The sequence below is a fragment of the Engraulis encrasicolus genome, chromosome 13, assembly GCF_034702125.1.
Source record: "Engraulis encrasicolus isolate BLACKSEA-1 chromosome 13, IST_EnEncr_1.0, whole genome shotgun sequence".
Taxonomy (NCBI): Eukaryota; Metazoa; Chordata; class Actinopteri; order Clupeiformes; family Engraulidae; genus Engraulis; species Engraulis encrasicolus.
The window spans coordinates 38,223,106-38,240,278 of record NC_085869.1 but is presented as its reverse complement, the minus strand read 5'-3'; the positions used below and the strand labels follow the sequence as shown (position 1 = coordinate 38,240,278).

The 17,173-nt window shown below is 44.5% G+C and overlaps 2 protein-coding genes across 2 annotated transcripts; both read right to left on the bottom strand.

Annotated features, from left to right (window-relative positions):
- Nucleotides 1-1,346: 1,346 nt before the first annotated feature.
- On the bottom strand, nt 1,347-6,813 carry LOC134460522 (zinc-binding protein A33-like). The gene is made up of 7 exons (XM_063212905.1): nt 6,759-6,813; nt 4,121-4,269; nt 3,122-3,217; nt 2,726-2,956; nt 2,581-2,603; nt 2,379-2,497; nt 1,347-2,124 (listed from the first exon to the last, which is right to left on the bottom strand). Exons 1-7 carry the CDS (start codon nt 6,811-6,813, stop codon nt 1,532-1,534), a joined length of 1,266 nt encoding a protein of 421 aa, XP_063068975.1. The 3' UTR covers nt 1,347-1,531.
- A 59-nt stretch (nt 6,814-6,872) lies between these two features.
- On the bottom strand, nt 6,873-15,449 carry LOC134460521 (uncharacterized). Its single transcript, XM_063212904.1, has 7 exons — nt 15,444-15,449; nt 14,625-14,785; nt 8,971-9,135; nt 7,506-7,831; nt 7,336-7,413; nt 7,076-7,156; nt 6,873-6,982 (listed from the first exon to the last, which is right to left on the bottom strand). Exons 1-7 carry the CDS (start codon nt 15,447-15,449, stop codon nt 6,897-6,899), a joined length of 903 nt encoding a protein of 300 aa, XP_063068974.1. The 3' UTR covers nt 6,873-6,896.
- Nucleotides 15,450-17,173: the final 1,724 nt, after the last annotated feature.

Sequence of the window (17,173 nt, the reverse complement as noted above, 5' to 3'; positions counted from 1 at the left end):
ACAAAGTAGCTAATGTAGTTAGCGTCTATGGTTTTGAGAAATGCACCCCTGGACAGGACATAAACTTACTTTTACAGGTAATTGGCTACCATAGTGTAACAAGTGAGTATCTGCGTGTACCTTAGTGTACCATGCTATGAATCAGGGATTCCCAAACCTTTCCATGATGATTTTAATTCTGTGTATTGGTCTTGTGTCCTTGTGCTGTGTTGACCCCAGGTACCTGTCTTTATGTTGTTTTTATTAGCCTATTTGTTGTCTGTTCTGAATGTTTTTAAATACCGGTTACAAACCTAATTTCCCCCTTGGGGGACAAATAAACTTACACTTGAAACTTGAACTTGAAACTCAGTCATACACATTATGTCAACACAGTGTAACGCTCTGGGCTCTTTTCCCCAAGCAAACCTGAGGGATTAAATAACATTTCAGCTTAATACCAACCAGTGGAGCCTCATGGCAAAATAGCCTAATTAATAGGTTTTTTTTAAAGGCATACATGAATTTCTCATGCCACAATGTGTATCATGGTACATGAATTTCTCATGCCACAATGTGTATCATGGTTGTCCTAAATACAGTACATGTGCCATTTGTAAATCATTTGAGGTAATCCAAATAGGACGTTCCAAGTGCCTTGAGTCATAGAATATCTCAAACAGATTTATACATATGCAAGCTGTGTTATTTAATTATGTTCTGAAACTGAAAATAGGGGTTATGTGTTTGAAATACATGTTGAGAGCCGTGTAGCCTACTGGACATGTTCAAAATGTTGCATCTTATTTCCCCAAATGATGGTAACAGCATAGAAGAGCCTGTTTAATACACTTCCTTTATTTGATTCACAGTAGACCTATGTGATGATAAGTTATTGCTTGTTATGCCTGTGTTATGACGCTGCATTGAGATTTTTAGTGCTTGTGATTAAAATTTCATGAAAAATCCTTGAGCACATATTTGACCCCACATATGTAAAAGTTGTGGGTGGGAGCAGAAATTTCATTACACTTAAAGACTTTCAAAGTGTAAAGACTACATAGAAATCCAAATGGCCCATTTGATGAATATTCTTCGTGGAAAATTAAACTATCCCCCAAAAAAGGAAGAAAAAGTTGGCAAAACCTTAACCACTGCAGTCATTTTGCATACTTTCTTAACATCATAACATTACATCAGACTTAGCTGACACTTTTATCCGACTTAAAGGTGTTTTCAGGGTATTGGTTACAGTACCTGGAGCATTGTGTGGTTAGGAACCTTGCTCAAGGGCAGCTCAGCCATGAAGTGTGGTAGGGAGTGGATGTGTGGGATTCGAACATGCAACATGCAACCCTCTGATCTCCTTAACCAGTAGGCAAAGGCTGCCTCCACTTTTACATCTGAGGGTTAAAAATAAAACTACAACTGTGCAGTGCTGAGCTGGAGTGCACATAGGCCTACCAGGGGGAACAATTTCTGAAACACATGAATTGTCCTGCAAATAACAATACCCTTACCCTTAATTTGCTTTGAGAGAATACTGTACATTTCAGAATTGAGTCCTTTTTTCAGACGTTGAGACTGTTGACGATACAATCCTAAGAGGGCATGGTCCAGTGTTGAGGAATGGGTAAACTTTTTCAGTGAAAGAGATTTTGAAAGTATGTATTTGTTTGTCAGTGTTGGAGAGAGAAAATAACTTTTTCCAATCACTATCCTTTTTCCTGGCACTATGAGGATCAGTGAATGTCAGCTCTCCTCTGTCCCAGTCCAGCTGCACTCTGATCCTCTGGAGTTTCTGCTTCATTGTGAGGAGAGTGGGGGGCTGTGGTGGAGCACCTGCTCTATACTTGCCACCATAATAATTCACAAACCACTGGCCACTTATGGTGGAGAAATCTCCCTTCCTCTGGAAAGAATCTGCCATCACACCCACACTCCACTCGTTGTTCTCCCCAACCTCCACATCCCAGTAGTGTGTCCCTGAGTCAAAGCCCTCAGAGCCCAAGACATACCAATGATGTCTGAATCTTTCTGGGTTATCAGGAAGATGCTGTCTCTTTTCACCCTGTCTTACACTGCTCATATCCTCAGAGATAGCGAGTTCTGGGTGTGCAGTGTTGGGATCCAGAGTGACAGGAACTGCAGTGAGGAACACACACACACACACACACACACACACACACACACACACACACACACACACACACACACACACACACACACACACACACACACACACACACACACACACACACACACACACACACACACACACACACACACACACACAGGGAGAGAGAGGCTGAACACTGATGGGCATACAATAAATGCATGATTATCTGTTTGCCTTTTGTGAGCTGTTGTGCATATTGACAAATTGCATGTGTACTAACTATATTGTACAGTCTCCTGCATCTTCTCCCAGACTCTGAACTTCAGGTTGCCCAGGTGCTTTGCCACATTGATCAGCGCTCCTGAAAGCCTCTCTGGATCCTGCAGTGTGCACTGGGCTCTGGAATAACATTCAGGAGTCAGTGCTGTTGTGGGTTTGGGTTCAGAACCACAGATGAGAGAGACAGAAGGCAGATCACTCACCTTTCCTCTGTGATCTTGAAATTCTGAAAGATATATGTGTGTACAGGAAACACAAATGTTTAGTTTGTGCAAGGTAGACATTTATTCTTAAAACAATACACCCAAACATGTACACACTCAGCAAACATCCCAGCAATGTTCTTACCTGCAGGAATGTGACATCATCAGATTTAATCTCCTCCTTTATGGCTCTGATTGTGTCTGAAAGAGACGAGATCTCTCTGCTCATCTCCTCAATTTTCTTCTCCATCATCTGACTCTTCTGCTCCTCTTCCTCCCTCAGTGCAGCTATCCTGGCTGTCTCTTCATCGCGTAGGTACTGGTGAAGCATCTCAAAAGCCTTTTTGATCTGTGTCTCTGTCTGCTGCACCTGAGACTGGGATATCATGAAGACAAAGTAAATGTTATGTGCATGAATTGAAACGCAAACCCCATGGCTACAAGGTCAACTGCAATTCCTTCACACCTGTGATGCGTAACACTACTTATACTATGTAATATATGGCTACTTAATACTGGAATTTGAGTTTAGCCATTTTACCTTTATATGTTGTGCTGTTGTATCATAAATGCACTTTTGGTCTTGAAGGTTCTGCAGGCTCTTCTCTAAGGTCATCTGTTTAGCCTTCATTTCCAACTGACAATAAACAGTTCATTAGTGTGCTTGTGTGTTTGAGAGAGAGAGAGAGAGAGAGAGAGAGAGAGAGAGAGAGAGAGAGAGAGAGAGAGAGAGAGAGAGAGAGAGAGAGAGAGAGAGAGAGAGAGAGAGCGCTCAATGTTAAATTATGAATCCAGACAGAACAACATTGTTAAGACTAAAATTAATCTACTGTGGACATAAATGTCATTCTTAAAATCTGCCAGTGGCCTTTGTAATTTGGCCTACAGCTCTTAATATATACTCTGTATTGAGTAAAATTGGCTGTAGCCTAAATGTTGCACTTCCAAAAACTATTGTGAGTGGAGCCCAATGCTATCTCTACACATTTCCACAGAGTGGATACTTCCACGACCGCCACATCAAGTCGCATTCACAAGCATGAGCTCTTTGTCTCCTTTCTACTTCCGTCATGGAGGTATTATAAGACCTGGAGACAGTGAATAAGTCCCGCCCCCATTCATTCCAATGGGAAATGCTAGGCTAGTGAATTGAACAAATTTTTCAGATTCCAAAATGGAGTTTCATGGAGCTCATTTCCGGTACCAATTTACTCAGCTAATTACGTGCCACGTTACTATATGGAAGACGGGCATTGGATGTTCAGAAATGGACGATGACGTTGTTCGGGGACGTGCATTGTCTTCTAGCCTGCCCAAACACAGACCTATATTAATCGTGTGCCCAACACTTAACTCGTGCATCTGCTGACAGCAATGGCGCACCCACCAATCATCATGAAGTGTTTCCGGATATGATGTGAATTTGTGAAAATGGCGACGAGGAAGTGCCTTGCTAATCGGCGAAGCTAACCAGCCCAATCCTGACCCCCTGATTTCCGTAGGAGACACTACTGGTGACATCATTGCTCATGTAACTCACCTTAAAGTCACTTGCTGCTTCATCTACAGGACGGAAGGTGTGCTTGATGTGTTTCTTTGAGTCTCTGCACACCAGACAAACAGGCTGTTTATCCTCCAGACAGAAGAGTTCGAATTTCTTACTGTGCAGATGGCAGAGCACCTCAGACCCTGTTGAGAAATATAAAGGGTTGGAATATAATCATTCAGGGGTGCGTTTCCCATAAGCATAGTTTATCATTTTGTTAGCAGCTTACTTGGTTTAGACTGTTGGTGGGACACAACACCAACATGTCCAACAAGGCACACACCAACATGGCACCAACATGGTCCCACCATGGTTCAATCAACACAGATATACCATGTACCACACTGGTTCAAACACTGTCATTCGGAAAACGCACCGCTGGTAGGTGTTGTGTAAACTCTTAAACTAATGTACGTATATGAGGCATATTAAAATGGTTAAAGGCTTAATTTATGCTTTTTGTGGCAGCACAACAACGGTAGTTTTCGAGAGAAAGCCTGCCAATATTCTGCAAAATACAATGTCAATGCATTCTTTTTAGTGTGTGGAAATTAATGGAGCTACAATGACTGAATTTGTAAGTAACAAACAAACAATGCATCAGTTAAGCACTCGCTGCACAATCCCTGCAGTCTGACTACTGTAAGCTACTGTAGCCTTGTTTCTCCACCGAATGTAAACACACATCGGCAGACTCAATGCTGCCATGCTTGCATTTTCTTGAAAGTAAAACCACATTTTAAATAATGATACCAATTCAATTAACAAAATTCAAGAGACACCGCACACTGCTTACTTTTCTTTACTTTATTTCTCGGAGCGAACTTGATATCAGTTCATTGTCTTTGCAGTTTGTGTAAAAAATATTAAGCCAACTAAGCTAGAAAGCAACCTTGCTTAATAATGGCCCAAGTGCTTCCAATGTAGTGAAGGAAACTCGCGCTGTGCCAAATGTGACTAGCGACATGAGATCTTGCGCGTATCCATAACAGCAAAAGTGGTTAGCCATCAGACCAGAATGCAGAGGCAGAACTGTAATCTACCCTTGCGCTGATGCAGATTTGTCAAACAAGAGCATTCTTTTCCCGCTCGTGTCTGCGAGACATGGGAGCTACTGCGTAAGTGTTGTGAGGAAGATTCAAATTAATCAGCTGACACCAATACTCTCACTAACCAATCAGTGTCTCCCTTTCCTCAGAGAATCTCTAAGCTATGAGAAAGGTATCTACCATTGACTCCCATTATAGCCCCGTTGGCGAACGCAGCCAAGTGAAAGATGAATGGGAGCCTATTGGGCTAAATGGCTCAGCAGGGATTTGTGACGGTTCTGTTCTCTGGTTTGTAAAGATGTGCGCACATTCTGTACCTTATCATGGAAGTTGTATTAGAAGTGAAGTTAAAGGTTCCTGACATGACTTCGTTCTCCCAAAGACTTGTTAGTTTTGTCCTGCAACACGCTAGCATTCGGCTAATACATGCTGGCTGAGGAATCTCTGCGACTATTCACGACCAGAGCTGACGAGAGACGTACTCTGACTGATCCTGGCAGAGACATCTACGGTCACACACCTCAAACCCCCCCACCACCGTCCAACATGTTAATTGAAGGTGCCCAAATTCTTAAGGATGAGCGCTGTCATTTCCTACCCCATTAACACTTACCGCTTTTCCACCACCCTAAATGCAATAAATAACAGATGTCCGCAACAATCATAACATAACTTCAAACACATCGACATCTGAAGTCAGACTTAAAACTACAAAAACAAATGGCGAAGTACCGTAAAGTCGACTGTCACGTGTTATGTCATTGCTATAGTTTAAATAAGTACTGTAAAATAAATGCTTTCACTTACTCTTATCTATCGAACGCAACTTCATTATTTCCAGGGAAAAAATTACACGGGCAGATACAATTATAAGAAGCATACAGCCCCATTGGGACCCATTCATTATTTACTTGGCTGCGAGAACATAGCTGCAGTGCCACTTCTGGCCACCAGCTAGTGAACGTTCTCGTACAATATTCCATTTTCTCTGCTTTCGTCATCAGACATCTCTCTAATCAGCATTATCTCATGCATATCGCCCAATTATGGCAGGCCAATTGGGAGTTCACTCTACGTCACTAACACATCCTTTCTCTCTCAGCCAATAGATCGTTGTCCCGTCTGTTTAAAAATTATCCTGTCTCACTCTGTTCTCTGCTTTCTAGCATATGCCAACTTTGATGCCACCTTTGATCCCTCCTACCACCAGTGGGTTCCCATCTGCAAAGAAGGGTATAGCTATGCCAGCCTCCATATCTGTGGACTTCAAAGAGAATACAGAAGTCTGCGCCAGAGATTCATATGCACCATTAAGTACAATTACAATGTTAATTAAAAAATCTATAATCTTCCTTCTTGCCTCTCAAGTCTTCATGGGAGAACTCTCTCTTTCACTGAGCACCACACTTTCCCTAGTGGGAATAGTAAAGGAATGAATAGCCAAAACTTTGTTCATTAGTTGTGCAAAACACACCCGTTCATTTTCAGGTTATTGTTTGTTATGGCCAATGCGAGCATGGACAATGTTGCTTTGCAGCTAATTCCGGGATTAATTAGCAATAGTTGGCTTTGGTGCTACCCACCTTGATTTTTATTTGGCCACTGGGGCAGTGCAGAAGGTTCGAAGATAGCAGCCATCATTGGCTGTTATTTGTTACGGACAATGCGAACATGGACGTTATTGCAGTGTGGCGAGATAGGTGGGGGCCCCTTGGCTGAAGTCATATCGAGTGTGCATTAATCTGGGCATGCTGATTCCTACCTGAGTCCAAAGCCATCTGGTTCATTCTGCTGGGTCTATATGTATCTACAAAGGGGTTGAGAGAAGTGCACATGCTTACTATTGACTGTAACGATCCGTATGAAATGATGTGAAATGTTTTACATTGTTGTTTCCTACCTGGGTGCGAAGATGCCGCAGAGTCTTCATTTAGTTTATTCTCCAACTCTGTATCCGTCTGGATTCTAGGCCTGCATGTTTCTACAATTTCATAAATGCAATGTCTTTTTATGCATGCAATCTTGCATAGGCCTACTGGCATTTCTGTATGTGAAATGATACCTTTCTCCTGTGTGGAGCTGGTAGATGCAATAATTATTTGTGTGACTGTTATACACTCTGTATCTGAAATGTTATATTATTTACCATTTCTATCCTACCTGTGCTGGAAGATACAGAAGTCTCGGCATTTGGCTTCTCCAATTCATCAGGCATTAGTTTTCTAGGCCTGTACATTTCTGCAAAAATGTAGAGGGAATGTTTGTTGTCGGCCAGTAATATTGTTTATTCTGCATGTGAAATCTTATCTTATTGAACATCTGTCGCCTACCTGGGCTGGCAGATACAGGAGTCTCTGTATTTAGTTCCTTCTCCAAATCTTCAGCCATCTGGTTCAGTTTCATCTTTTTTAAGACGTTAACAACTACCCTTCCTGAACACGCCTCTGTGTATACTTGAACTATTAAATTTACTGTTTCAAATTCATCAGTGTTCTCAAGCTTGCCCCAGGGGATTACATGTGCCCCGGATTTCATTTGTTGACTATATTCGTGTAACAATCTCTTGAAACGATTCAACTTCTTCTGGCCGAGATTGTCCAGCGTTGTTCTCAGAATGTCTTTGATCGAGTCTCTTGTGGATTGTGCCATGGCAGCCCTGCAGGGGAAATGCAGGTTGGGAACATGTTAAGGAACATTTGGATTGATTGCCTAGTGTTCTTTTCACATTCTGCTATTACGATATATCTTAACAACTATTTGCCAAAGTCTGAAAAAAAACCCCAGTACACCAGAAACAGGTAATCTATTAAATGCATTATTGGGTGCTGAGATTGAGATACGTGTGCACGTGGGTACGTTCTGCACGGTCATAAAAATCATATCACATGTTAATGTTTCACTTTCCAGAAGTGCATACATGTGTTCTAAATTTTTGTTTTCCCCTGACTGTCCGAAACTAACTGCGCACAACTCAACCTCTGTTTTTTGGAAACCCATGTTGGTCAAAAAGTTAGCCCACGTGGTTGACTGCCAGTGTCTTGCCCCTCCTCACAATATCTTGTTTACAAACACGGTGAACCCATGTATACTGTTCCCCCCCACCCCCGGAACACACACATGCTCTCTTTCCTTCATTTCAGCATTGTTTAGTCTCTTTTCAGACACAAACAATGAGAAACGCCTGTGTTCAGTCGCCATTATCTCACACATTCACACAAAATGATGATGATAATAATAATAATAATAATAATAATAATTATTATAATAATAATAATAATAATTAACACAATTCATATGACGACATCTTCGGAGTTGACTGAATGTCAGGTTCACACTGAAGCAGAGGAAACTCAGTTCTGACTGCTTGGGCAAGTGGGAGTTGAGGTTGAGGTGAATGTACAGCACAGCCATAAAGGTTTCTCATGCTAATGGTTCACCTTTCAGATCGGTTATCATTCCACTGATTTCTCTCTCTCTCTCTCTCTCTCTCTCTCTCTCTCTCTCTCTCTCTCTCTCTCTCTCTCTCTCTCTCTCTCTCTCTCTCTCTCTCTCTCAAAACCACAATATCTTTCTTCACCATTCTTTTTACATTTTATCTCTCTGTATTTCTTCATTTCTTTCTTCCTTTTCTCACACAAAAAAATCAAGTACTCCCGAGTTCATTGGCGATATCTCAAATCTCATACAATCACAGTTAATAATAGCAACATCTTCAGAGGTAATAAAGTACAAGTGGACAGATGAGTCCTAACCTGACTCCCCCTGAATGTTAGGTCCACACTGCAACAGAGAGACCACAGTTCTGTCTTGGACTGCTGTTTGTCAGGTCCACACTGAGGAAACACGGCTCTGACTGCTGACTGGTTCTGTGTCCACTCAACCCGCTCCAGAGCGGCGGGACGACAACTGAAGAGTGGACTCTGATTGGTGAGAGTGAGGGTGAGGCTTGGAGAAAGAAACCTGATTGGTTGGCACACATGCACACGTGCATAAAGACACACAAACAGTACAAACACACTGAGACTAGAGCTGACTTGCCTCGCTACATTCTTTACAAAGTAGTGCATACAGTATCTGCAGTATCTGCATGCAAAAGTGTGTGGGCGGACTTGTCTGAGGTAATCCTTGCTCTGTCTGGAAAGGTTACCCTTACGAAAATGGACCATGGATTATTATGGTATTACTCTGATTATCATGGTTCTGCCATGGTATGTCATGTTTACTCTAAGTACTCTGAACCTACCATAATTGTACTATGGCTTACTATGGTATTACTGTGATTTTAATGTAATATGGTTCTACCATGGTATTTCATGATTACTCTACCCTTACAAAAATCGACCATGGTTGTAATGCAATAACCATGGTTTTACTACAACATTTCATGGTGATTCCAAGTACTATCAACCAACCATAGTTCTAGTACAGTAGTAGCCCTTACAAAGATTAACCATGGTTGTACTATGAAAACTAATCATGGTTTTACCATAGATTTACCAGGGATTATAGTTAACCATGGTTTTTAGTGTAACCATGACAACCATGGTTTGTGACTATGGTTTAACTTATGATACCATAGTATACTCTTTACCATAAACCATGGTTCCCCCCAAACCACGTTTTATTTTAACCATGGTCACCCCCCAAAAATCCCTTTTTTAAAACCATGGTTTTAAAAAGCATGGTGGGGGTAAGGGGTGCATGGTTAAACCATAGTTACAAACCATGGTTTTCTTGATACCGAAGAAAACATGAAAACCCTGAATAACTCCACATGAGTAGCCGTGGTGTAATGGCTAGAGAGTTGGACTCTAGATCACAGGATTGCAAGTTCGAATCTTGCCCTCGCCATTCCGTAGACCTCCATCCATGGCTAAAGTGCCCTTGAGCAAGGCACCTAACATTGATCCAGGGACTGTAACCAATATCCTGTAAGTCGCTTCAGATAAAAAAGCGTCAGCTCACTGTAATGTGATGAAATGGGAGCTTGCGTAAATTCTACCAGGGAGACTCGAATTTCTCGGCTGTCAAACTTACTAGGCTAACCATCCAATCTCCCTTTTGACAGATCATACATGCGTCATCATTGCCCAGGATCGTCAACCAATCACAACGCGAGATTGGGGATTTCCCCGTTACACATCACTCAGGCATCGTTCCCTCTCAGCCAATGGATCGCATTCACGTTTGTTTAAAAATCAGTCACTCATTCTGATCTCTGCTTTCCAGTTAAGCCGACTTTGAAGTGGCTGTCCGGCGTTTTCGTTATCAGACATTCTGTTTATTTTCTACCTGGTTATCCTCACCTTACCGCTGCTGGGATGGAATTTCCAACCGCTCAAACGCGTGGCACGCAATCGGTGCTTTCTTATAGCCTAATATTTTCCTCGCAAGGCTTCAATCAATTTGCTTGGCACGCCGCTCCCTGATTTCCCCTACGCTCGTGGATTTGCTTTTGAACTAGCCTGCCTGTGGATGGATTTCCCCGAACTGGTGTAATTCGTGAGTAACCTGGCGGCTTTCCCTTCACTTATCCTGCGGACCAAAGGAACGTTTATCTCAGCGAATGACTGTTTTTTTGCGGGGGAGTTGTCCAGGCAAGTCGCCTCTCATGCCTCATACTCGGCTTGTTGCAATGTCTCGGATATCAGTCTCGTCTGGCGCTGGTTGACCTGATGGCCGACGTTTCGTTTGCTGTCATTTGGGATAATTCCATGAACTGATTGGAGTGACTTTGGGATCATTCGCTGGGGAAGGGCGGATTCGAAGTAACTGGGCCCGCGGTGCTCTCTCGTTGCGCCTCGCTCATTAGCCCGGCATATCTGCTCAGCACATTGGTTTTTACGGAGACGTTATGGGTACTGCGAGTCATCATTTACTTGGTCGTCGTCGGCCTCTCTGCTGCGGATGGACTGGTGATTCGCTTGCCAAAATTATAGAGCATTTCATGAACCGGTTGGTGTGGCTTTTTTGGAACGTCACTGGGGGTAGGCCTTCAGATTTAAATGGGCTAATTATATCTCGAAGCGCCTCGCCCGCACGCATAACCCGACGTTAACCTTCTGTGTTTCGTGCTGCCTGTCGCGACACCGGACGGAGGACATTGCAGAGCCATGTACTCGTAATCGTCAAACGTATTGTTACAAACGTACTTCCTATGTTCCGGAGCGATGTTGCAAGGACCTCAGCCTACGGGCCGTAGCACCGCCTACAGTTTTTCATTCATGTGGATTCCGGTCTTGCGTTCATCAGTTTGCACCAGCCTATTTTCAATGTTCCGCTCAGTGCCTATGCCCACAACACAAGCTATTTTTAACGTTTTTTCGTTTGCATGGACTGGCCCATGTGGCGCAGGAGTGGCGTGTCGTTGACTTTTTAGAGTTTATGGCTTCGGTTTGTAGGCCTAGGGACTGCTGGCTCGCACATTAAGGCTATGCGCGCTTGCCAATCATCACCTCATGTCATCGCACTGCCTGCAGTTTGTATTGATAGAAGTGTACCTTGCTTCCTCACTCCCGCTTCAAGCCATTCAGGGCTGGATTTAGTTAAAGGGACACTGTGATTTTAGTTGTTTATTTCCAGAATTCATGCTGCAACTTCACTAATGTTACTTTTTTCATGAATACTTGCCCCCACCATCAAATTCTAAGTATTTCTTATGACTGGAAAATTGCACTTTTCTTACATGAATGGGGGGGATCTTCTCCATGGTCCGCCATTTTTGAATTTCCCAAAATAGCATTTTTTTTTTTTTAGCTCAAAAAAAAAAAAGACTTTACTTGGACCGTACTAGAAAATATTGTTTATTACATGGTAAACTTTCATGTAAGACCAAATTTGGCAATAGGCAGCTCAGTTTCAATAAGCAGCAAAGTTGCAGTACCTTTTTTGACCATTTCCTGCACAGTGTACCTTTTAAAGATCACGCGGGGCTTTCGGCCCGCGCTCCGGGGTCGCCGAGCATCAAGGGACATAGTAGCCTGTCGCAATGCCTTGTCTATTTCGAGTTATTTTGATCACAATGGGCTACATGTACACCGTCCAAATATAAGTAAATAAATGAGTGATATCCGTGGAAATGTAAATCGATGATGACAGTTAATAATCATAATTAAATTATACATGAAACTCGGCCCATGGAGTCCTGTCAGGGTTCTGATCACACCCCATTGATAGCCGTCCATGGGCTAACCTCACTCTGTACACCACTCGTGCCCTTAGGCTTCATTGGAATCGTCAGGTCGCTCGGACTGTGTGTCGGATTGTGTTTGTTTTCTCATATCTGGTGATGGTGGTCTCTGCTGCTTTCCCGTACACTTTCACATACACGTGCATCTGCTGCTCCACGTAGGGCATACGCTACGTAATGCACTGGGCATCGGCCCCAACGTCGGACTGGGCATCGGCCCCGACGATGGACTGGGCTCTGGCCCCGACGATGGACTGGGCTCTGGCCCCGACGATGGACTGGGCTCTGGCCCCGACGATGGACTGGGCTCTGGCCCCGACGAAGGACTGGGCTCTGGCCCCGACGAAGGACTGGGCTCTGGCCCCGACGACGGACTGGGCATCGGCCCCGACGTCACCCTGGGCCGGCGACTCCACATCACCCTGGCCGGCGGACTCATCCGCATCACCCTGGGCCGGGGACTCCGCATCACCCTGGGCCGGCGACTCCGCATCACCCTGGGCCGGCGACTCCGCATCGCCCTGGGCCGGCGACTCCGCATCGCCCTGGGCCGGCGACTCCGCATCGCCCTGGGCCGGCGACTCCGCATCGCCCTGGCCGGCGATCCGCATCGCCCTGGGCCGGGACTCCGCATCACCCTGGGCCGGCGACTCCGTCATCACCCTGGGCCGGCGACTCCGCATCACCCTGGGCCGGGGACTCCGCAATCACCCTGGGCCGGGGACTCAACATCACCCTGGGCCGGCGCCTCAGGGCTCGTGCTTTAACGGCGCACCTCAGCATTGCCCTGGGCTGTCTCACCTCAACACCACGGCTCAACACCACGGCTCAAAATCACAACTCGGCATCACAATGGGCCATCGCCTCAGCATCGCACTGGGCTGTCGCCCCAACTTTAGCGCCAGTCACCTGCTTGTATCGGTATCCTCATCCATCCTGCATGACAAACTTATCACAGCTACCCACTGGTAGCGAGTAGGAGTTTATGTCAATTTTGATATGCCATTTTTGTTCCGGTGCCGTTATTCAGTGATGTTTCAGCTTTCTGCTCTGTCCCTCTCAGGTCTCGATAACCGGCTCTCCAACTCTCCTCTGTCGTAAGCTCGCACTTTCTGCATTCTCCTGATTAAGGTGCCCCCCTTTTTTTTATTGCTAGTCTAATCATGCAGTTACCGCAAGTTGTCTCTCTCAACCAACCAGGGCATCCGCCCCACTGCCTGTGTCAATGCCTGCTTTGAACAAGCATTCGCCGCGCCACACCGCGTAGGTGTTATCATAATTGACATGGGGTTATTATTTCCTTGGTCGAGATGTTTTCTTGGTGTTTTATTCATTGTTTGTTTCAGCTACAAGCTCTGCTATCTCCCTCTCTTAGGTCGTGATTACCAGTTGTCTGCCGATTCTCCTCTGTTTTAACCTGACCTTCCTGCTTATCCTGGCCGAGGTGCTTGTCTTTAATGTTAGCTACTCATGCTTTGTCTCAAGCTGTCTCTCTCATCACTCTGGCAGACGCCCGCATAGTGCGGGCTTTCAAGGCAATGGGCTGCCGGTTGTCCGACGCATGTGCGTGTTGCATTCGGCTCATTCCTCGCTTTGTCATCTTGCTCAGTGTGCTGTTTCTGTTCTGTTAACTCTGTTTCCTTCTTCTCATTCCTCGCCCAAGAGGTATACAGCACGCTCGTTCAGAATCGGCGTGGCCACCACGGCCACTAAGCGGGGTCTGTCCCCTACTGCGATCAAGGCGCTGGGTCGTTGGTCGTCTAGCGCATGCGCTTCCTGCATTTGCCTCACTCCTCATCACGTAATTGAAGCATGCTATATCTGGTCTGGATCTTTATGTTTTCTATTCTCATTTTCTGGTGACGGTGGTATTTTGCTGCGTCGGCGGCAATTCACTCTATTCTCTTGGGGGCTATCAGTCGCTCCGGTCACCCGGTCATGTCTGTATTCTACTCCTTCTCTCATCTATCAGATTGATTTTTATAGTGGTCCGTAAGCCTGTTATCTCCATATTTTGTAACATCGAACCAGCCTGGCTAGTTGCAGTGGTTGTTTATCCGTGATGTCAACTATCATACCATATTACATTATATTATAGCCTACGTTCATTCATTCATCCATTCATTCATTTACTCATTCATCGCCATGTTCTACTCTCTCCCTTAGGTCACGATTCCGGCTCCCTACCTACTGTCATAATCTAAGTTTTCAGCGCTCTCCTGACCAAGGTGCATCTATCAATCAAATCATAACGCTCTACTGCCTCTCTGCTCTCAGAGCATCTGCGCCATCGCCCGTTAACATAGCATCATCATCATCATCTTCATAGTCATCATCACAGGGCTCCAGCCTCTGCCGGGCCGCCGCCCATAGCTTAAGCCTCCACTTCTCCTGACCAAGGTCACGGTTCTGGCTCTCCACCTACTCCCGTCACAATCTAATACCTCGTTCAAAAAGTCGAGAATCCCAAGAAAGCCGACCTAAAACCTCGGGAAAGTGGGCGTACATTTTTGGTGACGCAATGTCAGATCGATAATTATCGAGGTTGATCTCAGGCGGAAGTATAGAACAACGAGTTCCCGACCTTATGTTTTGTATGACGACACACGCATCATCAACATGGCGCCCATGCATGGAACTAGCATGTAAACAGTATCATAAATGCTAAAATATAATCTTGTAATCACTATCAACAACACCAGTTGATGTCATTCAATTGCAGATGTACATATGTCAGCACTGCTGGTATCTGACTGTTTGATTTAGTCTACTTAAGCTAAAATGATATGTCGTGGGTGTGAAGGCTCAAGGTGAGGTGAAAAAAAGAAAAGAGAACCAAAACAAAACACGCATGAATCCCGATTGTTCCGGGATCAGTGGCGTTCATGCGCCAAACTCCAGAACTCGATTGTCATGTGAGCAGTGTCGTCAGCTGTCTCGAGAGGTCCCGAACTGGTGAAGGCAACATAAGTTCACAGCGCTCTCCTGCCCAAGGTGCATCTCTCAAGCATAACCTACCGCCGTGCTGTCTCTGTTCTCAGCGCATCCGCGCCGTGTCTTCTTGCATAGCCAAAGATACCGACATTATCATCATCACCATCATCACAGGCTTCATGCCTCGGCTAGACTGCCGCCCATAGCTTAAGCCTCAGAACATCCCTATCATTTATAATCTCATTTAATCTATCATCATTCGTCTTCCAACCTATCACCCATCATCATTGTCATCATTGTCATCATTGTCATCATTATCATCATTATCATCATCATCATCATCATCATCATCATCATCATCATCATCACCTATCGTCCTTCATTTTCCGTCTATCAATCAATCATCTAACTAACTTTTCATGTCTTTCAGATGGTGTCTCCTTGTAAGCTGTAGGTGAGTTCACTTCTAATCTCTATTTTTGGGGCAGGCTACGCCCGCCTCCATCTCCGCTGGAGGATATGCCGTCCTACCCTGGAGTTCAACGCGAAGACGGGAACCTTCGCCAAACAGATTCATGCATTTTATATCAAGTGTAAATTGTTCGCCAAACGGATTCATGCATTTTTGTATCATGTCTATTGTTCAATAAATGTTAATAACGTTCAATTGCCTCTCGAGTCTTCATGGTAGAAATGGGAGCTTGCGTAAATTCTACCAGGGAGACTCGAATTTCTCGGCTGTCAAACTTACTAGGCTAACCATCCAATCTCCCTTTTGACAGATCATACATGCGTCATCATTGCCCAGGATCGTCAACCAATCACAACGCGAGATTGAGATTGGGATTTTCCCCGTTTACACATCACTCAGGCATCGTTCCCTCTCAGCCAATGGATCGCATTCACGTTTGTTTAAAAATCAGTCACTCATTCTGATCTCTGCTTTCCAGTTAAGCCGACTTTGAAGCCACCACCCACACCCCTCCGTCCACCCTCACCAGTGGTTCCCGTCTGTTAGGGGGCAGGCTACGCCCGCCTCCATCTCCGCTGGAGGATATGCCGTCCTACCCTGGAGTTCAACGCGAAGACGGGAACCTTCGCCAAACAGATTCATGCATTTTATATCAAGTGTAAATTGTTCGCCAAACGGATTCATGCATTTTTGTATCATGTCTATTGTTCAATAAATGTTAATAACGTTCAATTGCCTCTCGAGTCTTCATGGTAGAATAACTATTAACCATGGTTAGTTGTCATAGTAAAACCATGGTTAATTTTTACATAGTTAAATGATGGTAAATCTATAGTTAAACCATGGGAAAATCATAGTCAAACCATGGTTGAATCATAGTTAAACCATGGGTTTACCATGCTCAAACAAACGTGACTAAAAACCATGGTCCATTTTCATAGTAAAACCATGGTCCATTTTCGTAAGGGTAGCCTGCTTGAAAACAGATTATTCCATCCTCGCCACAGAACTGTGTGTATGCCGTGCCGGAATGGACCCATGTGTGGGAGCTTGGACAAGTCCACATAACAACTTGGAAATAGACCTCCTCTCTGATGTTTTCCTCTATGGTGTTCAATTGGCTGTGTTTGAATGGTATGCCACACATGCACAGACACTGTGGATGTGCAATTACAGTTAAACACACAATCAAGGCTCTGCGCACACCAACACACACGCTCCACACTCTCGTTGGTGTGCATATCTGAATGCAGTATGTAGACTCACTACTACACACATTGGTAGCTGGTCTAGCATTTAGAGCAGTAGAGGATCTCATTCATAACCAAATCATAACATCAATTTCATGACAAAGTTTAGTTCTGAAGCAGAAATATACTGGCACACAAAACTATTGTGCTGTC

Excerpts from the sequence above, each read along its gene's own strand:
- LOC134460522 (XM_063212905.1), bottom strand. The coding sequence starts at position 6,813 with ATGGCTGCTATCTTCGAACCTTCTGCACTGCCCCAGTGGCCAAATAAA. Across the intron at positions 2,957-3,121 it reads CAACAGCACAACATATAAAG|TCTCAGGTGCAGCAGACAGA; the intron begins GTAAAATGGCTA and ends ATGATATCCCAG. Across the intron at positions 2,125-2,378 it reads GCAGGAGACTGTACAATATA|TTCCTGTCACTCTGGATCCC; the intron begins GTTAGTACACAT and ends TCCTCACTGCAG.
- LOC134460521 (XM_063212904.1), bottom strand. Across the intron at positions 9,136-14,624 it reads GCTCTGAGAGCAGAGAGGCA|GTTTCTTTCTCCAAGCCTCA; the intron begins GTAGAGCGTTAT and ends CCAACCAATCAG. Across the intron at positions 7,832-8,970 it reads CAGTCCAAGACAGAACTGTG|GGCTGCCATGGCACAATCCA; the intron begins GTCTCTCTGTTG and ends TTTCCCCTGCAG.